The sequence below is a fragment of the Dermacentor silvarum genome, chromosome 9, assembly GCF_013339745.2.
Source record: "Dermacentor silvarum isolate Dsil-2018 chromosome 9, BIME_Dsil_1.4, whole genome shotgun sequence".
Classification (NCBI taxonomy): domain Eukaryota; kingdom Metazoa; phylum Arthropoda; class Arachnida; order Ixodida; family Ixodidae; genus Dermacentor; species Dermacentor silvarum.
Window position 1 is genome coordinate 146,580,785 of NC_051162.1, and position 20,204 is coordinate 146,600,988.

The 20,204-nt window shown below is 45.1% G+C and overlaps 1 protein-coding gene across 2 annotated transcripts in view; it reads right to left on the reverse strand.

Annotated features, from left to right (window-relative positions):
- Nucleotides 1-13,653: 13,653 nt before the first annotated feature.
- Nucleotides 13,654-20,204, reverse strand: part of LOC119464502 (exportin-1) — a 57,207-nt gene continuing 50,656 nt past the window's right edge. For both annotated transcript variants that reach the window (XM_037725505.2, XM_037725503.2), the window contains 2 exons: nt 18,902-18,998; nt 13,654-16,185 (listed from right to left, as the gene is read on the reverse strand). In XM_037725505.2, coding sequence (XP_037581433.1) covers nt 16,039-16,185; nt 18,902-18,998 — 244 coding nt within the window. In that variant the 3' untranslated portion in view covers nt 13,654-16,038. The remainder of the gene's footprint in view (nt 16,186-18,901; nt 18,999-20,204) is intronic.

A 20,204-nucleotide genomic window follows, 5' to 3' on the forward strand; every position in this document is an offset into this window, starting at 1 on the left:
TTCCGTTTGTTCGCTCTCGTTCCCTATGCTGGTACACTTATGAAAGTCCTCTCAAATATATTCTGACGATGTCTTCGTTCGTCAAAATTTATTGAAATAGCTTATTTTCGAGACAACAATATTTTCTCAAAAGCAACGTTAAACTGCCGGCCTACGGAGGTCAGTCCAGAGTGGTGTGGGTTTTTGATGCGCAGTTCTCCACTCTGCAGTGGTAGCTCACGTGGATAATAAAAGCATAAACATGAAAACATAGGATAGAACAATCTAGTTAAGCGACCGTACTTGCCGTGGTGCAACAATCATGTAACAAACGCTAGCTTTGTATGACTTCTACAACATTTACCTCAATTTTGACCCGCTAAGTCTTGTTTGCTCACGACGAGCTGTTCATTGGCAAAATATTGAATTTTCGCATTTATTCGCTGAAACGTTCGGTAGTAGCACGAGGACTAAACAACAGATCATGCCCAGTGCCTTGACTCAAGGCACTGAGCATTATCTCAGAATTCATAATTCATAATAGCCCGAATACCACGAAGCAAGGACGGCCTCACCGAGGACGAGACGACTAGTGCAAGCCCTCGTCGTCAGCCGCGTCACATTCGCGCTACCGTATCAAACCACGCGTAAAACGGTTACTGCGCCCATAGACTAATAACTTGAGAGAAAAATATTTGAGAAATATATTGAGAAAGCTGTTCTCAAATTATTGAGAACAATAAATGCCATGTTTGTATCGCTAATTTGCTTGAAAATTTTGCATGCAAACCCAAACTGTTGTGAACTTACAGTACAGGAACATAGTATTTTGTTTTTCGTTCCGGAGCAGAACCAGAATGGAACTTTTTTCAGTGGAACGAAACTAAAACCAGAACGAAAAACATTTGGTTCCGACACCCAGCTTAATCACTCTCTAATTATGGTGACTCATCATAAAATGCAGAAAGAGTCATTCTACCACCTTGTCATAAAATTATGTCAATTTCATACGTTTATCAACAGCCGATCATAATTGGATCGTGACTGAAGGGGCTATTTACCGTTTCAGTTATCCTGTACTTGGTTGCCAACTTTCTTGACCTCTTTCTCCATTCTGTGTCCACGTTTTTCAGGAACAGATACTAATGCACTTTAGCCACCCATTTATTTTCATCCATGTTCCTGAGTGCGTAGGGAGCCTCTATATCCATGTATAGGCTCCCTATGAGTGCGCCGATATGGGTGCCCCCCCAAGTGCCTCTGATCGACTCCGCACTCGTGATAGTTATCTCGGAGGTTATTACCAGCTAAATTGGCTTATTCTCCTTCTGTCTTCTCGTAGCTCACGATAAAGCCCCTCCATACATGTTTCCGCCGTCGGTAGCGCGCTGATGGAGGGGCATTTAAAGCCCCTTTATCTTAAGCTCACGACACCTACCTAACCTCACTCCCTCAGTACCACTCCCTAGCCGACAGTCAACACGGCTTTCGTCCTGGCCGCAATTGCGAAACGGCTCTAGCGACCATCACGCACTTCTTAAGCGACAACATGGACAATCGAACTGCATTGGATCTGGTTCAGCTCGATTTCACTAGCGCATTTGACATGCTTGACGTAGAGCTTGTCTTTGAAAAACTGACTAATGCTGGTATCAAGGTTTCCCTACACACCTGGGTGTCTCACTTCCTACAGAACCAGAGCCAACAATTCTTGAATCATAGCGTTTGCTCTTCCTGGTCTACCACATCATCCGGGGTCCCACAAGGTGCTGTACTTGGCCCGACATTATTCCTCATCTACATCAACAACATGCCACGGAGCAATCGGTGCCTACTAGTCCAGTATGCAGACGACACAACCATCGTAGCTCGATCCCCTGACTACACCATCCGACATCGATAAGTTGCAAGCGTTCGTCAACGAAATACAGTGCTGGGCCCTGGCAAGTCATCTAGCACTGAACACCTCAAAATGCACTGCTACCCGGTTTTCCTCCAGCAAGTTGCGCACAGTCCCTATGTATAAAGTAACTGAACATGTGACCATCCTGGGCGTCACACTGTCACATAACCTCGACTTCAGTCCACGTTGCTGGTGTCGTCGCCAAGGCTCGGCGAACCGCTGGCTTTATCTCTCGGATCACAAAGCAATTCGGGCCTGCGACACTTCAAACACTCTACACCACTCTAGTGCTCCCTATGTTGGAATACTGCTGTGCACTCTGGGCCCCTCATCATCACCTCATTAACCGCCCTGAGGGCGTGCAACGGCGTATATCTCGGATGATCTGTGCTCGTGCCGGTAGTGAGCCAGACATGCCATACCCGGCACGCCTAAAGACACTTGGCTGGCGGCCTCTAGAAGAACGACGTAGGACATTCAGAGTCCGTATGCTGTGCAAACAAGAGCGTTGGTGCAAATTCCTCGATGGTTCCCTTGGCGACACCCTTCTATCCACCGCAGTGCGCGTCAGCAAGAGGTCAGGGCAACCCGAGCCGCTTCACGGAAGGACCGTCCGGCATCGCGAGTCCTTGCTTCCTGCATCCGTCCCTTCCCGTCTCTTTGCGACATCCCTTGCCCACGTCACCTATAGCATTTCAGGAACTTTCCAGGCGTTTTGCACACGGTATCTCTCAAGGCCGGATATAACAGTGTGGCACCCACCTCACCTCACCGCGATTCCTCCCTTGCTTTCCACTCCTTTCTTTGCTTTCTCCCTTCATGACATCATCATCATCCTCCTCTGCTCCAACCCGCTCGTCCCCCGTCCTTCTTGGACGGGGGACGAGACGGGGGATTCCCCTATCATTCTCCTCCCCCTCTTCCATCCACTCATCTCTCTCACTCTGCCCCCATGCTCATCATCATCCGACCTCGCTTACATAGTGGTTGGCTAGCGGGCGCTCACGCGTAAGGGTTTTTACCTTTCCGACTAGACTGGCACACCACCGTGTATGCCCACATTTCTTGGCGTAAATAATATTACAATTACAATTACAAACCAAGAGGTGGTGTAACATACTCACGCGTCTTAGGGTTGCACTCTTTAGGTTTCTTTTGCTGATCTTGAAGGCTACGCTTTAGATGCTATAATGCAGCGGAACTAAGTGTTTGGAAGCCGAAAATACGTTGTAGACGTTTTGGACAGCATGTGTAGTGGCAGTGCCTCCTCTATACTATATAGCATAGAGGAGGCACTGGTAGTGGAAACGAAAACAGCCGTAGTCGTTGCCCTGGGAGCCGACTACAGTCGGCTATCAGCCATCATAGCCACTTGTGGCGTCTTGGTAGTCTTGGCGCGTTCTGTGCAAAAGTGATGCAAAAGTGTGAGCAGCCGAGCAGCGGCTTCGAGCAGGAAACGCTAGTTCGGGCCTCAACATTCAGTGTGCCGTGGTGTTGCGGTGTGATTGCGAAAACTCACTTGTGGCCGTTAATTTAGCCGTTTGTGACAGTCGATAAAAAACAAAACATGTGCAGTGCCTTCTCGTCCACGTGCTCGTGTCGTATTGTCATATAACAAAAGGCAGAGGAGGGTGAAACGACCAAGATGACGGAAAGGCAGCGGGACAAACGAGACCGGACCTGTTTTGTGCCGGGCTGCAAAAGCGGCTACCGGTCTTGCAAAGAAGCTCGGTCCATCTTCCGCGCTCCGCTCGAGCCCGAACGCCTCGAAGCGTGGTCGCGCAACATCCGAAGAAGCGACAGAGTCCTCGACCAGGGTTGCGTCGTTTGCGATCGTCACTTCGACCCGCGTTTCATAGAGCGGACATATCGGACGAAAATTAATGGCGAAATCGTCGAAATCCCCCGCGATCGACCGAAACTGACAAAAGATGCCATCCCCACCATTTTTCCCGAGGCGCCTAAGTACCATACCATGTCGCTACCGACGAAGCGAAAGGAGCGAAACCTTTCCAATCAGGCACTCCCCGAGCCAAAGCGACGAGAAGAGGAAGTGACAGTGGAAACAGTGGAAAATATATGTTCTGATGCAACAACGACGTCATCAGAGGACCGCAATTGTGACTCAGGTAGCTCACTGAACGAACACGTCGAAACGACTGGGAGGTTGTTGTTTTCGAAGCTCGAGATTCCGAGAGGATGGTCCGAAATAACCCTGGTGGATGCCGAAAATTCGTTTCTTTACGCCGAGTGCGAACTGGACGCCGCCGAACCCTACAGCAGTGTAGTAATGAGCAAGTCGGTCAGAATTGAAGTGGAGCAAAGTGACGGAGACGCTGTAACGGCAGAAGTGCACTTACGGGGAAAAAAGTGGCGTCAGGAGCGAATCTCGACACGCAAAGATGCTGAGGCGCTCATTGAGAGCGTTAGCAAACTCGCCTTGTGCTCCGGAGTGGGCCTACAGCCCTTGGCTGGCAACTGCCCGGCATACAATGGGAAGTTCTTTTCCAAAGACTGTGTCGTCTTGGCAAATACAAAAGTACTGGGCGCGTGCGATCACTGTAAATATCAGAGGAAACTCATCCAAAACCAGATGTCCAGGAGGAGGAAAGGCTACGAAGTGGTCATGACCAGAACAAGCGATGAGCGATGGCTTGTGCAGGTGAACCTGGCGAGCGCAAAATGCGAGCAAGCGACCGAACAAGGAGCCGCGGACTCGGTGGAAGTGTTTCTGGAGCGTGGCACGGAATAACCAAAGAATCAAACTTCAGTTGGTGTGACGTTGTGGTCTCTGATCAGTCAGAATTTGACTGTTGTTTGCGACTCCGCTATAATGTTAGAAATGCCCACATTGCCTAAAAAGGTTTTCTGTGGGAGAATGGGCCGCTGCTGACCTCCATGTCCTAACTTTTCGCGATGTAATGTATTTCTGTCTTGCCATCTTGTCATCCGTTCCAGTCCTGCCTAACCTTTTGAATTGTTTACCTTCAGTTGTACAAGTGCCATTTCTCTCCCCTCTCTCATTTTTATTAAGATTAAACATTGTATGAATGAAGTACCCAGCAATCCTCATTCATCCGATTTGCATAGCTTGGTCAGCTAGCAATGCACAAGTGGCACATAGCGACTCACTTGCAGGCAGTGCAATTTGTTTCCAAGATGTCAAATTGGACCAATTGTGACATTAAGGAAAGGAAGCCTGCAAATCAACAGATGTGTATTAGTGGGTTCTCCTTGTGGTCAAATGTTGGGTCACCCATACAGGTGGTATAAGTTTCACATCATCGCCATCTTAATTGTCACCCAGACTTTCAACCTTGTTTTACTTCTTTCTAGATGATAATCAATTGTGTTCTTAACAGGTGGAGCTGTGAAGGCTAGAGAGACTTCCCTCACTGTTTGTATTCACAATCCAAATAGCGTAGCTCATAAGCATTGCATGAAGCTAAAGTGGTGGCCTGTGCAGTGCATAAACATCGCATGACATCACACATTGCTTTGGATTACAATAAAGACTCTTATGCCTGTTGCATTTAGTTGCATAGCATTTAATTACCCACTTCACATAGATTCCAACGTGCGCATTGCATCTGCATAATTTTTTCAATGAAATATGTGTGCAGACCAACAAGCAACCGAAAATTTGACAGCTGGCTTGACAAAAATTACAAGCCACATTTACTGATTACAAGTGGATTTGATCACTCGCCACCATGTGGACCTGAAGCTAGCCTGTCAACTGTTTGCCAGCCAATTTCAAGGTTATAAATGCTGTCACAAATCAAGCACAGTACGGCATTTCCAAGCATGCAGTGGTGCATGCTTGGAGGCTGTTGCACCGGCAGTGTTACAACTGTGCATATTTTGCTGAGAAATCTCACCTTTGTAATATGCTCAAAGCATCCTGTGCTTCACAACAGCTGCCTTCTTTTTTTTTGCTTTCCAGGGAAAAATAAGCAGACCAGTTCATCTGCATCACTATACAAATCCGAGTTGGCACAAGCTCATTGTTTCTAATGGTTCATCCCACTAGTACAAATTGGACCACAAGTCGTCTTCAACAGCTGCAGAGCTTGTTGCAATCGCGTGCTTGCACTATACTTTACAACACAAAATCGGCACTGCAAGCCATCAATTCTTTCTCGAGGAGAGGCCAGTATTACATAGTAGCATTAGATGTCCTATTGACATTTTATCTTGTTCAGTAGAACAGACACTCAATTGCCTTCTAATGGGTACCTGGTCACTGTGGCTTGACTGGCGAAAGTCAAGCGATGCCAAGCAAGCATGCTTCACCGGATTCGCCTGGGCGTCGCCTTCACTCGACGCTATGTACATCTTATCGGCCGTGCGGACAGCCCAAACTGTGAATGCTGCCAAGTGTCCGAGACTCTCCAACATCTGCTTTGCGACTGCCCTCTCTGTGCATCAAAGCGGAAGACGCTGGCTTCTGCGCTAGCAGGCATTGGCAGGCAAACATTGTGTGAAAGTACTATTTTGTCCGCAATGTGTGACCGCACAGTAACAATAGCTATAAGAGCTGCTCTGGAACTACCTGAACCACTTTTTTAGTGTATGTATGCATCCCTTCTTCCTTTCCTCATCATCTTTCATTGCTCTTTTCTGTTCCCTTTTCTTTTTCCCCTGTGCAGAGTAGCATGCCAACTCAGGCTGATCTCTCTGCCTTTCTAATAAGTTATCTCTCTCTCTAATGGTTGTTTTTAATGGCTTATTACAAATGAATATGAGACAGTAATGTAACCGGTTCTTGTAAACACTTTCACCTCAGCTTTTCGCTACTTCAGACTTGTTCTTGCAAGAAATATCTTATTTACACATAATATACAGTTAAGCCCCAATATAATGAACTTCAATGTAACGAAGTGTTTAACTTTTTATGATGTCTTGTTATAAAGGGATTGGGGGGAGGAGGTTGGCGGCAAGTCTCTTTTCCTTGAATACGAATATTCCAGAAAAACAACCTTCAAATATTGAATTGAAAGCTGGTTATTTCGATTTGCTAAACAAGATCAAATATGAAGGCTCTGTGAAGTCTGTTTGGCAACAAAATGCTTATTTGCATTATCCAATACACATAACTAGAGACTGCTACTTAGGTAAAATGCCTATTTTATTCTTACGCCCTTATGGTGTCTATTTATCATACAAGCACAAACTATGGGTGTAAAAACATTTTAGCGGCACCTTTATCATGCCTATTTCGATGTTGGTGCCTATACCGGATTTTCAGAGCCTAAAAACACCTTTTTCTATGTTTTTTCCCAGCCTCATTTTGTTTATAATGTTATAACCCGCCGGGGAACTTGGCTGAAGGCAGCCGATTCTCACCACAAACACTTTGCCGGTGTAAAGGCTGGCATTAAGCAGTTTTGCAGAAGATATGAGAGCATTTCTGTGAGAAGTACTCAAGCTGCTCTACACAACCAGTGTGCTTACTTACGTTTTTAGCTGACATCATGGAGAAACTTAGAGCGCTCAAGTGCTTCTCTGACCTGGAATGCAGGGCTAACTTTGGATGTTACGGAGAGTTGGACCCGTTACTGATGGAATTAATTCAGAACTTCTGTCGGTCTCGGACAAAAATTCTGGATTTTTAGGTACTGAAAAGGCCAGCAAACATTCTGAAATTCCAGACGGCATGGGATCATCAAACTTTCCAAAGCACAAGTATCCGCCACCAACTTCGGTGGATGTTGAGCATTCCTTTTCTGCATACGAACTAATACTTGGTGAAAGAAAGACACAACATGAAACCCAAAAACTTTGAGATGATGCTTGTTTGTCACTGCTTCCTCCAACATTTCTCATCGTGTCTAGTGACACTAAATTTTAGATAACTGTATTGTAACCTGCGTAACTTGCCTCATTCTGTATTATTGAGAAAATAAAGTGAATTTCACAAAACAAGGGTTGAGGGGTCTGTGTTTATTAGAAAATCACAACTTATCCTCAGATGCACAGCTGACGTCACTGATTTAGCCTATAAAAGCCTAAAGGACAGTTATGGCGCCTATATATGCCTTAAATGACAGCTTTAGTGCCAGTTAAAGGCATCTAAAACAGTACTTTTTAATGCCAAAGCATTTGCTGTCTACACATGATGCCTTTATGAACTGCATTTCAGCTGAACTAAGAAGCTTGTAAACAAGAAACAAAGGAGAGATGGTCGTATCTGGTGCACAGTGACAGCAATTAAATAAAGAAACGAGACACCACCAGGTGCACATAGTAGAGTGTAGTGCTCGTTGAAATAGCTAAATGCAATACTGTCAGCACCACAAACCATTTTAAAGGAATGCAAAAGGTGGTGAAATCGGTCAAGTAATGAATTGCTTTGCCTAAATTGAGACAGCAAATTCTTAGGCAGCCTGATTGTCGAGACATGCTTATTTAACAACTGGAAACTATTGGGCATAAGTGATTTCCTCCATGTGTTTGCTGAAGAGCTCTGCAGGGACGCCTGCAACAACTGCACCTTTCTTGTAGAAGTCATTCGGAAGTCTCTTGACTTGCATCAATCTTTCTTCCTGCAACCTGCAAAAACTATTTTTCCGTAGTATTAGAATGGAACGAACATTTGAAAACTCCAAACACAACCGAACCTCGATTTAACAAACACAAATATAATGCATTATCGGATATAAAGAAGCAAATAAATAAACTGCCTCACGACCATTACAGTGTAAAAGAGATATGGTTATATCGGATATAACGAAGCTATTCTTGTGTCAGATGCAACTTCGTTATAACAAGGTTGCACTGTAACAAATTCTGACATTTTAATCGAATAGCTAGGGATATATAATTCAAAGTCCTAGGACCCCTTCCTGCTGCGGTGTAGGTAGCACATGGTAAATAACAAAAGGAGACAGGACACAAATAGCACTGTTTGTCCCCGTGTCTCTTTTAGCTGTCATTGTGCGCTACTTAAACCAAATCTTTCATTACCAATTTGCCCTAACTGCTAAGCTCTTAATGTCTCCTGCTCCAAATCTGTTAAACATTGTCATCATCTCCGTATTTGATGTCAACTGCAGGACAATGCCCTCTTTACACCACTTCAGTTATCCCATTCCAATTATCCCTATCCAGCATCAGCTGAACTGATCCATGCCTGCACATTCTACCACAACACCTAACCCTAATATAAAACTAATGGCTTGTCACATCACTCCACCCCTCTGTCTCCCATAATAAAATACAATGTTTCAAATGAAAATATTCCTGATGCAAGTACAACAGCAATTTTTCTATTCTTTATATAGTATAGTAGTAAAAAAGTACATCAAAAATTGCCTAAGCAAATACCTCTCCAAGTTTTACATTCCATCATCTAATCAGCTTGGTTTCCAGAGAGTACACTCCACTGACCTTGCCTTGCTTTCTTTTACCGATAAAATTAGATGCATTATCGACGAAGGCATATTATGCTGGATCCATTTTCATCTGCGTTTCTATAGTATTTGAGTTGATCAGCCACATTATCTTATTAGCCAATTTGTCTGCAATCAGCATTGTTGGCCTTGCCTTATCACTCACTAAAATCTACTTATCGAACAGGGAGAAAGCCATCTACATTAATCCAACGCTTTCTGAATTCATTACAACTAGCAAATGAGTGCCTCAAGGCTCAATACTTGGTGCTCTATTATTCTTAATTTATATAAACGACCTCCTCACGGAACTGAAGCTTTCTTATACAGACGGCACTCACAACCCTTGCTTCTGACTGGTCTATATATCCTCCGACTATTAATTTAAACACTGATCTACAAAATACCTTAAACTGGTGCTGACGTAACCCCCTCAACATTTACCCTTCTAAAATATCATTCATGTTGTTCCATTGCAATAAATAGTCTCCACCACCCAATCCATGAATTCATTTCAACCACCATACCATTCATGATGTTTCCGAGTGCTCATTTCTGGGATGGACTCGAACTTTTGAAATACCCCGCAAGCATATTACTAATTTAAAACGTAAGTTAGCTCCTGGCATCAGAATATTACTACTGAAGGCCCCCAATGCTACTTCAATACATCAACTTTGGATACACTCTACTTTGCATTTATTAATTAATTACTGCACAGCAACATTTACAGAACTAAGCTATATTAGACCGTTAACTTTTAACCCATTATGCAGTAATGCCTCTGTGCTCCTTCATAACCACAAGTTAAGAACCTCATTAACTATAATATTTTGATCACCTTGTCCAGACCACTTAACAATCTTCCTCACAAAAACATTTCCTGCAAGTCACCTCTTTGTTAACATGAATCTAGCATGATTTGTTAACACAAATCATGCTAGATTCGCTGCCCATCACAATTTCCTCTTACCAATGATGTGGTGATTACAGAAAACACTGCATACCATTCAGCATTATGATTTTGGAATAACCTCCCATTATATGTATAAAGTTGTGGCTTTTAAGCAAATCTCTGATGTATAGTGCATTCTATTCTACTTGTTATGCAACATTTATATATATATATATTTAGTTGCCTATCACAGACATATTAATTTGCAGATTTTTTTTTTTTTTTTATTTTAAAGCAACAGCTTGCTTTGGCTCTTCCCCCCATTTTGCAGTTTGACAGTTTCTGGCCATTTATGGTCAACTTGGCACCCTAGAGATCACCTAGTTGTCACTAGAACACAATTGTCCAATGGTCAGTTCCGAACCCTGGCCCCCAAGCACAGAAGCTCGAACCATTAGACAACAGACGCATGCCTGAAAAGGCAGAGTATAGCAACAACCTGCCTATAAAAAGTGAGGGCCCGAATCTTCTAGACCACCAAAAAGAAAAAAATACATTCGTCCCCTAAATTACACTCCGATATGCTAGGTTTTATTTAGGTTACAATCTTAATCCAAAAAAACTGTAGAACCATGTCCTTCTTGGCCAATCTCCTGTACTGGGTACAAGCCATTCTTTGACAAGGAATTCGCTGTGCACCTTTGACTGTTGCGCTGTGGTGTTTTTCTGAAAGATCAAGCATGTCGTGTCATGCGATTCAACATGTTTTTATGCCTTCAGAACACTGTTAATGCTTTCTCTGCAAGGTCCACGTGCCCCACACGTTCGTTACTGAAATCTTGTGTATCTTGATGTTGTGCACAAGATATTGCTTACCAAGACATCAACCCAAGGTTGGTTCAGCTGGATTTTTTTTTTATTTGGTAATGTAACAATTTGACTTGTTGGTCTCTATTTAAACTTTGCATTGTTTTCTTTGCTGCTTTAAAAATGTATTATGCCATCATTTTACAGATCAGAGGTCCCCACACAGCTCTACACTCTGGGACCTCTCTTCCTGCATATTCTAATATGAATGTACATCACTGCCCGAGCTGAATAAACTGAAGCAGCCGTACCAGCGATGTTAGGGGTGTTGCTCTCGAAATGCTTGTCCTGTCCGTCTTTCTGGTCTTGTTTTTTGTTTTCCCCGTAACGAAGTCGTACCAACAAGCTCAAGTTCAGACCCTTTTATATAGGTAGAATTCACAACCTTTTCAGCAAGAAAATCCAGTCTAATTATTGTTCATACTGCATTTTCATCTTCATGATGAAATGCAATATCATTAGCCAATCAATGGTCAACAACCATTTGCCGATTATAAAGGAGCATGTTACATCATTGAAGTTGGTTATTGATTTTCATGGCGCCAGTGCCAATCCTGTCCCATGCCATCTTCTCATATACGAATGCCACATTCCAGCAAAAAATGTTGTGGTCTGGACACCTTGAAGAGCTAAATCTATTACTTCAGCTTAACATGGCAATTGCCCAGAGTTTTTCAAAAGGAAATCTAATTAAAAGGAAGCTTTAGCTCGAGTACTTCTATCCGAGTGCATGGGAATAGTGAAATCATTTTTCTTGGCATTCACTGCACCAATTTTTATAATGTTTGTTGCATTTAAGAGTAGAGATCTACTGACTGTAGGAATCCAATATTTAATTTATCAATATTTTGCTTTTTCAAAAAATTCCGAACTTAAAAAAATTTAACTTCCATTTCCTACTATCAGTATTCTCTAAAATTCAGTAAGCTTTACTCCATTCGGCTGAGCCAGTATAATGCGAGCCTTTCTGCATTCCACATGTATTTCATTATGGGGAGATTGTAGTAGACCTCGACACTAGGCTCTCAAAAATCACAAAACAGTTCAGCCCGCATTAGATGCACTCTACGGTACAGAGTGCACCATTTTTCAAACACAAAGATGCTCTAGAGTTATCCTGGAGTGTATTGCCGATGCAAGCACTCTTAGACCCCTTTCATACACAAATTAATTATATCTACTCAACACCAGGACGGAGGTCCCCACGGGCAACTGTTCGACCTTCGGACGTCCAACTTACTTGTAACTTGTAGCCAACACAATTGTACAATAAACATCTATTTCTCACGGCATTTCTTAAATCCCTAGTCACCATTACATACAGACAAAGCCAGAGCCAACAGAAGCTTTAGAATTGGTTTTCTTGGCGTCCACAAATGTAGACTGCACAGCAGGACTCCAAAAAGCACTTTGTGCATAAACAAAACTAACATTTTCGCATGCAATGTTATCACAAATCATGAAGCCAGTCTAGAAATTTTTTAATCTTTACTGTCCAAAACAATAAATGATAACCTGCTAAATGGCAGTATATGCGACCGCCAGCAGCCCCCAGGACATCTATGGTCCGGCACATTTTCTTGCATGATTAGCGCCTATTACCTATGTTATATAATCTGAAGCTGTGATTAGACACGCTCACTGCACTTTAAATATTTTCATTCGTACTAGTGATCCCGAGTTACGCCTTACTGATGGAATTCCAGACGAAATGCACTACCGCAAAGGGTCATGCCACTGTCACATGGGCTAGTGTCACTTCGAGCAAGTGTCACTTCGGGTGCGTTTGGTGAACTTACTTTACGGCATTGCAAGGAATCGCAATAGCACTACTGCGAAACTAAACAACACTCAATTGCAAAGTCGGAACTCGCTTGAGACAAGCTTTATATAATTTCGAATGTTATAGAGGTGTCCATGTGCCATGTGCAATGAAAATGGCCATTTTCTCTTCGGTTGCCTTGAATGCAATGCAGTCTTGTCTTGGCTCGTCACACTTTACGAGCTTGGAAAGAGTTATTTATATTCAGGTTAAAAGCCATGCTAAATAGTATACTGCCTTTATGTATAACACAGCGTTGTTTTGCAAATATCAAAAATAACAAACATATAGTGTACCTACTGATTCATCCACCGACATTGGCATCAATTTGGGGCGATTTCCTTTCCCACGTGACAGCGCACCGCCAAAGTGACACTCGGTGCGTCGAAGTAAATTGGCTCAAGCTACACTTAATTTGCCAATCTGACATGAATAGTAATGAACACAGGCTATCCCCCATCAACTTTCTTGTCTTAACAGATTCCCAAACACTCAAACTAATGTGAGACAGTCACTTTCAATCAAGCCAGGCTGTCTTTGAAACATACAGAAAGACCTGTAGCAAAGGAAACCAACTGATAGGTCAGTACATATCTGTTCACGCAACCAGCAGATGGCGGCTCAAAGGTTGTGGACCTTGGCCATTATCGAATAGCTTCACTCTTAAGACTACACCCAGAGAGCACATAGCAGCAATTTATGGCGTGATCTCCCCAAACTTTCTGGTCGACGTCTGCGATGGAAGCAACCGTTTTCCAGACACACGCATGAACAGCAGACTTCACACTGTGCGAACTATGTAAAAACACTCATTTATTCCTTCAGAAAACAACTGTTTCCTTTTATCTTTGCTCTCCAATCATCTACAATAGCAAAATGAAACAAAAAAAAAAGAAATGCATCCTTCGACAGAACATAAGATACAAACTGTTTCAACACATACATCCACGCTTAATCTCACAAATGATCAATATCTGTCCAATCAAGCACACCAATGCACAACACCAACCACGCTTCGAGGATTTGAAACACGCACACATCAGCAGTTTTTTTTTCCTTTTGCTTTTTTGAAACAGGTTCCGTCATCGTTGGAAGGGGAAGGCAGAAGACAAAAAAAAAAAAAATGGGGAAAAAAATGTGAAGCACGCACACGCACACACACGCATGGCATGTGCAAAAAATCCGCCCAATGCCGCCTCGTTTACACGCACATTCACACGGGCGTTCTCTCTCATCCGCTTCGCATGAAGGGTGACCAACGTGTAAAGCTCGCTCCGTTGTCTCAAGTCCGTCCTCTCGAAGCAGCGTCCGCCGAAGGGTCTTTGGCAAGTAGCCCAGGCTCTTCCAAGATGTCGCCGCTTCACTGGGGCTCTTCTGACAAAAGAAAGGTCTTGATGGCGATAGCAAAGCTTCTCCACGTCTTGCGAGGTTTCCCTCGAGCTTCGCAAAGTTCTTCCCACCAGAGAAACACTGAAGTCATAACTAGTAAAACCAGCACAACCATGGTGTCGCTGTATGAAAACTTGAAGGGGAAAAAAAACTCTAAATTCGGACACAAACTGAGTGTGCTTGAAGGATGCATGACAAAAAAAGTCCTTTTTTTTTTACAAATACACGATCAAAAGAAGAAAAAAAAAATAAAGATATCAGAGCTGTGTGACTGACTTCAGCTGACTCTAACAACAGACTTAACGAAAAGTTGTTCCAAAATAAATAGGTGAAACCTGCACAACAGAAGAGAAAGAACTGAGATAAGAAAGGAACAGAAAGTGAGACGCACGATAAACCTTCTGAAATGCCCGACAAGTGGGGAGGGGGGGGGGGGGTACGCACAAAACACAGCGAAAGACTTGCAGCCAACCTAGCACTTTCAGGACGAAAGGAAACGACAAGAGAGCGAAAGACGTCAGTATATAGAACGCTGCCCCACAAGGGCAATATTGTAAAAATGCACATCAGTACCGGCAACGTTGGATAGGTGGCGGAACCGGTACTCGTAAAAAAAAAAAACGTAAGAAAGAGACACAGAACAAGAGAGAGAGGTACAAAGAAGCAAGCTTCAGGCTTGTATCACGCCCCACTGTCGACGAAACATGCCTCCTCTTCCCAGGCAGATGTGGTCGCGCGCGCTTGAATGGCTGCGAGCGCTATTGGTGGTGATGATCCCTCAAAGTCTTCACGGCCGAGACGTCGAGGACTCGCACTCACACAAACCACGCACCGCCACCACTCACACGCCGCACCCACACGCACACACAGCCACACACAGGCCAGGCGTCCTTGCCAGACGAATGCAGCGGCCACACTTCCCGACGTTTTAAAAAACAAAAAGCAAAGGCAGCATCGTCTTCCACTTGCAACGACCACCACAAAAGGGCGAGAGACTGCTCTCCTCCCCACATGGTTCCTACGACGACATTCTCTAAAACTGTCTACTGTTCCCCGAGTCCCATAGTTGCGACGCTATAAACAGACACAATGTTCCAACTGTTCTTTGCATCAAGCTTCTAAAAAAGCCAGGCTTAAAACCCTCGCATGTGTTTTGAGAGAACATACCAAGAAAGTGAGAGGGACGCCTGCAAAAGAAGGCTTTGCGTGGGCAAACGCAAACAATCACGGACGCCCGCACGAATTGGCGGAGGGAATGGGCCTGCTCTACTGCAGACGTCGAGGCTCGCTCTCAAATCCGCGGTATGTTCTACCCTCAACACTCGCAGTTGCCGCAATAGTAGACAGAGTACACAGCACACAACAGCTCAAACAATGCGTCTTCTTTGTCTGTGTGCGTGCCTGCAAATGGTATGATGGGGGAACGACAACGCACACCCACGGTCAGACACACGAAGGAGGACACGTATAATTTAGGAAGCAAAGTGCCTAGTGAACCACAGATAGCCTCAACCAAAGTGAGTACTGCACCAAAAGAGAAGTGTGTGCAAACAAGAAAAAAATAAAAACGAAACAATGATGTTTGGCAGGTGCAACAGCTTTGCAGTGAAAAGGGGGAGGGGGACATGGAAGGATGGTGAGGAAGGAACGGTGCTGCCCCCTGTAGGCCAATGCGTGGGGTAACAAGAAGAGAAGAAGCAAAAACAGGAACTTGTGAGCCGAGGAAGGGAACGGTGTAGACAGGAGAGGAAAGGAAAAGAAGAGAGCTCTATATAAATACAATGGCGGCTCAGTCCTGCATCTCTTCGGGAATCTCATGGGGGTTGAGGATTCCGGGGACAAGCATGCGGATCTTGCGCTTCTCTTCCTCCGCCTGCCGCAGTGCTGCTTCCCGCTCTTCGAGGAACAGGTCACTGTCGTCCTCGCCAGTGTACTCCTGCAAAAGACAGAACCAAATTGGCCCACTCTGTTGCAACCATGTTTGCATCAGCACTGTCAAACTGAAGTCCCCCACAGAACAAAGGCCTCTCTACGTACCCTGGCCCGGTTCAAACAGCACCTATCCTATCAAGTTCGCACGGCCGATTTCCAACGCCATGCTTTTCTTAGCCCTTCTGGACACGGCATCATTTCACCCCACTGTCTCATCTCTCCCAAGCCACAGGCTTTTTGCGTTTCAGTCCTGTTTTGGTTGACATTTCTGAGGTACACAGCGCATGTCTAGCGCATTTTGTATGTATGTCTTGGTGGAAACAAAGTCGGAACACAAGCACTTTAGCATCACACTTTCTTTCAGTGCAGCTTCACCAATTTCAATAATAGCCTCATGAACTGAAACACTGGAAGGTTCAATACGAGTGCTACTCACTAAGCAAGGCCATGTGTAAGGGATGAAGCGGTACTTGAAAACCGAAAATTGGCCCAAAAATCGTATTTTCAGTCTTCATATTCGCATTCCTGAAACCCTTTTGCACCTACCTACCTACAAATTTTGGTTGCAAAATTCCGTTTATTTCATGTATTATAACAATTAACTCCACACCTGGACCTTTAAAGTGACATTCCAACTAGCCTCATTTCAGCCACCTGCTACTCGGGACCTGCGTGCTTTGACGGTGCCATTTTGGTCTCGTTTGTAGGCCAGCAACTTCTAGCTCTTTTTTCTTTTCGGTAAGTAATCCCGAGTGCCACGCAGATTGGATTGGATTGGGAAAACGTTTATTGAGCCTGCAGTAAAGCGCGCTTCGGACGTGGTCTACGTCGTCATCTTGGCGGGTGTTCTGCGAGGATCCCCGCTCGCAAAAAGAAAGCAGTCACAAAAATGATGTGTGGCGAGCACTTCTATCGGTTACTTGAAGCACGTGATTAAAATGGCGGCTTCCAATCAGTTAGGGAAATGTAGCTTTGTAAAATGGTTTGCCCCTGCCGCCATTTTGAACAGGCATCGCACTCGCGAGATCGTGATAGCCCTAACGTGGTCGTGCCTTTCACCATGCCTGGCAGTGCGACAAAATCTCGATCTCTGCATCCTTTGGTCGGAAACAGATAGAAGGCAGGGGCAGGAAGCGTGCAACTGATAATCTATCGCTGCAGCATGTGATCGACGATGAGCAGCAAAGCATTGCCAGATACGTCCGTTTGGGGATACGTCCTCATGACTGAGGACGTATCCCCAAACTGTGTGCACAGTGTCAACTCTGGCCGCACGAGGATTGACACCGGTACCGCGGCTGAAAGTGACGTGCAAGAAGCGCACACCTGCGAAAAGGTGACCCTTTACCGGCTTTCTTTTATGCTGGCAATGGCATGAAAGATCGGTACTTTAGCAGAGGCAAGCAGTGCGGCGACACCGCTGGTGTCCGAATATCGCACCCCTCCGTACACGACCATGAACCTCGACTCGATAAACCTGCTTCGAGTCTACGATGTGGAACATGCAGCGAGCCAGTGAAACTCGCATGGGGCGATCGTGACTACGGCCTCACAGTGAACTGACGGTTGTGTGCAGCATCTGCAGAGAGATGCAGCCGAATGGAGCTCTCTTAGAGTTGAGAATTCGAAAACTTCTAATCCATTCGACATTAACCTTCTGGCTGCACGGGCAATGGTGTCGACAGGCAACGAGCAGACAGCCATGAACAATTTATTCTCGTCAATGTGGTTGTCCTGCCGTAGGATGCATCATCGCACTTTCCAGCAGCACTTGAAGCGGGCTCTGGAAACTGCTGCGAAGCGAGCAGCCGAGGTGGCTATAAACCAGTGCGTGCAAAAAGTGACCGTACAGTATGACAGCTTATGTTTTAGTCACAGAGGCAACATCACAGCGTGCTATGTCGGCACTTGGATGAACCGCAGTCATTCCTCACACACAGGCGTCAGTGTAGTGAGATTGAGCTCTTACTGGATATGCACTAGATTATCTGACCGACAATTGAACTGAAGCCAAATTCTGCAGGTTACACAGAATGGCAGAAGAGCACACTAGTGCCAGAAAAAGACAGAGAGCAAAGCTGGTCACATGGAAGTTGAAGCTGGCCTCATACTCTTCTGAAGGTCCATAGAGTGACATGGGATGAGATGCACAACCACCTTCTGCGATGGTGACAGCCGGAGTTTTAATGCACTGCAAGACGCAAAAGTCTATGGGTTCGTTGATGCCTGCCCAAAAAGAGGACTGCGTGAATCATATTCAAAAGAGAATGGGGACAGTGCTGCACAATTTAGTGCAAAAGCAGAAAGGTGAGGGGAACTGAATGAAGCCTTGGTGCGAGAGGCCAGTAAACAAATGAGCTTATCACGAAGCTGAGCACGTATTATGGCTGGTCCCTAAAATCTAATCGTGAAGTTGATGCAACACAGAAGGCGGTTATGGCAACATAGAGGCAGCGTGAAGGCTCTGTGGTGCATTATTGCACGAGTTTGTGGAGAGCACAAGGCCAGTTGTAACATTCTGCTGGTGTCACAAGAAAAAAGCATGAGTGCTTGTGCTTGCTCGCTTGTACGCAACTACTGCAGTTCATGGGCTAGCACCAATTGTGGGTAGTCACTAAAGGAATCTGACACATTTGGCTAATGGCTTTGATTAGTTCCCACATGTTCCCATGACAGAGTGGTGGGATGGCCATTATCTTGCAATCCACCCACAGACTCACCCTTATTTGGACAAGGAAGTCCCTCAGATGTTCCTTGAAAGCCTGTATGTCCTGGTTGAGGTTGAAGAAACCTTGAACAGTAATCTTCACTTGCGCACTGCAGTAGGAAAACATCATGATGCAATGAACGTCAACTACAAACAATCTTTCTTAACATCTAAGCCACTCTCCTTTCTGCGAGTGATGTGAGAAGCTATGAAGAGGCTCTGTAAAGCAACCTAACGCAGTCTGAAACCATTTGTCTTTATGAGAATGTGCCTGTGAGGCTGTTTTTTGGTGAAAGATTGGCTGATAATGGTGGATGACTTAAAATTCGTATACGGTATAGACCACTTATAACGTAACCGCTTATAGTGCAGGACCGGATATAGTACGGTCTTCTCAGACTCCCATTAATTTTCCCATAGCACTCCATGTATACGCATACCACTTACAGTGCAGCCGCGTGAGACGAAATACTGGTTATAATGCGGCTTCTGCGGGAAAATCTCGCCGACAAGGGTGGTAGCGAGCACGCTTCTCAACGAGGCGCGCCCACGGATGGGAGAGGAGATCAATGAGGGCGATGCGGAGGAGGAGCAAGAGACGTGGAGCATGAGTCCAAGGGCGATAAAATCGTCACCGCGCGCCGTATGTGCGAGTGAAAGCGCGTGGGGGACGCGCGTCTTCACGGAGAGTGAACGCACAACGGAGAGCAAACACAACTTCCATCGCGCGAAAGGCCGTGGGGGTATGAGAGGAAGGGAGGGGGGCGACGCTGTGCTGTGGCACCAAATGCGTATCTTGCAACCGGGCGCAAGGGGAACTGCGACGCAATCTCCTACGCGAAAGGAACAAAGCGGGAAGGCAGCATGGGAGATAGAGAGGGAGGGGGGGCGGCGGCTTCTCCTCTGCCAACTAATGCGTTCGCGCCTGTGCCGGCTGTCAGTGTTGTCGCGCGCACCGTATCTTAGCGATCTTCACAAGGCTCTGACCTTTGTATGCGCTGTGCTTATGCCACTCAGTTTCCGTTGAAGTGATAGACCGCACGAACACGCTTCGCTCGCTGCGGCGGCCGCGTTTTGACAGTGGTTGTCTGCGGTTATCGAGTCTATTCATGTTTGCTTGTGCGTGTCGACACCACACTTGTTAATTCAGTTAGTAAGCGAATGTGTCAAGTTTATGCAGCCAATAAAACTACTATCCCTACTCCTCTACTAATTTGCTATCGCAATTGATGCTTCGCCTTTCGAGCGAAACTTCGACATTTAAATAAAATTATTACTTTGTCTGCTTCATGCGAAGATCGTAGGTATTTGGACAT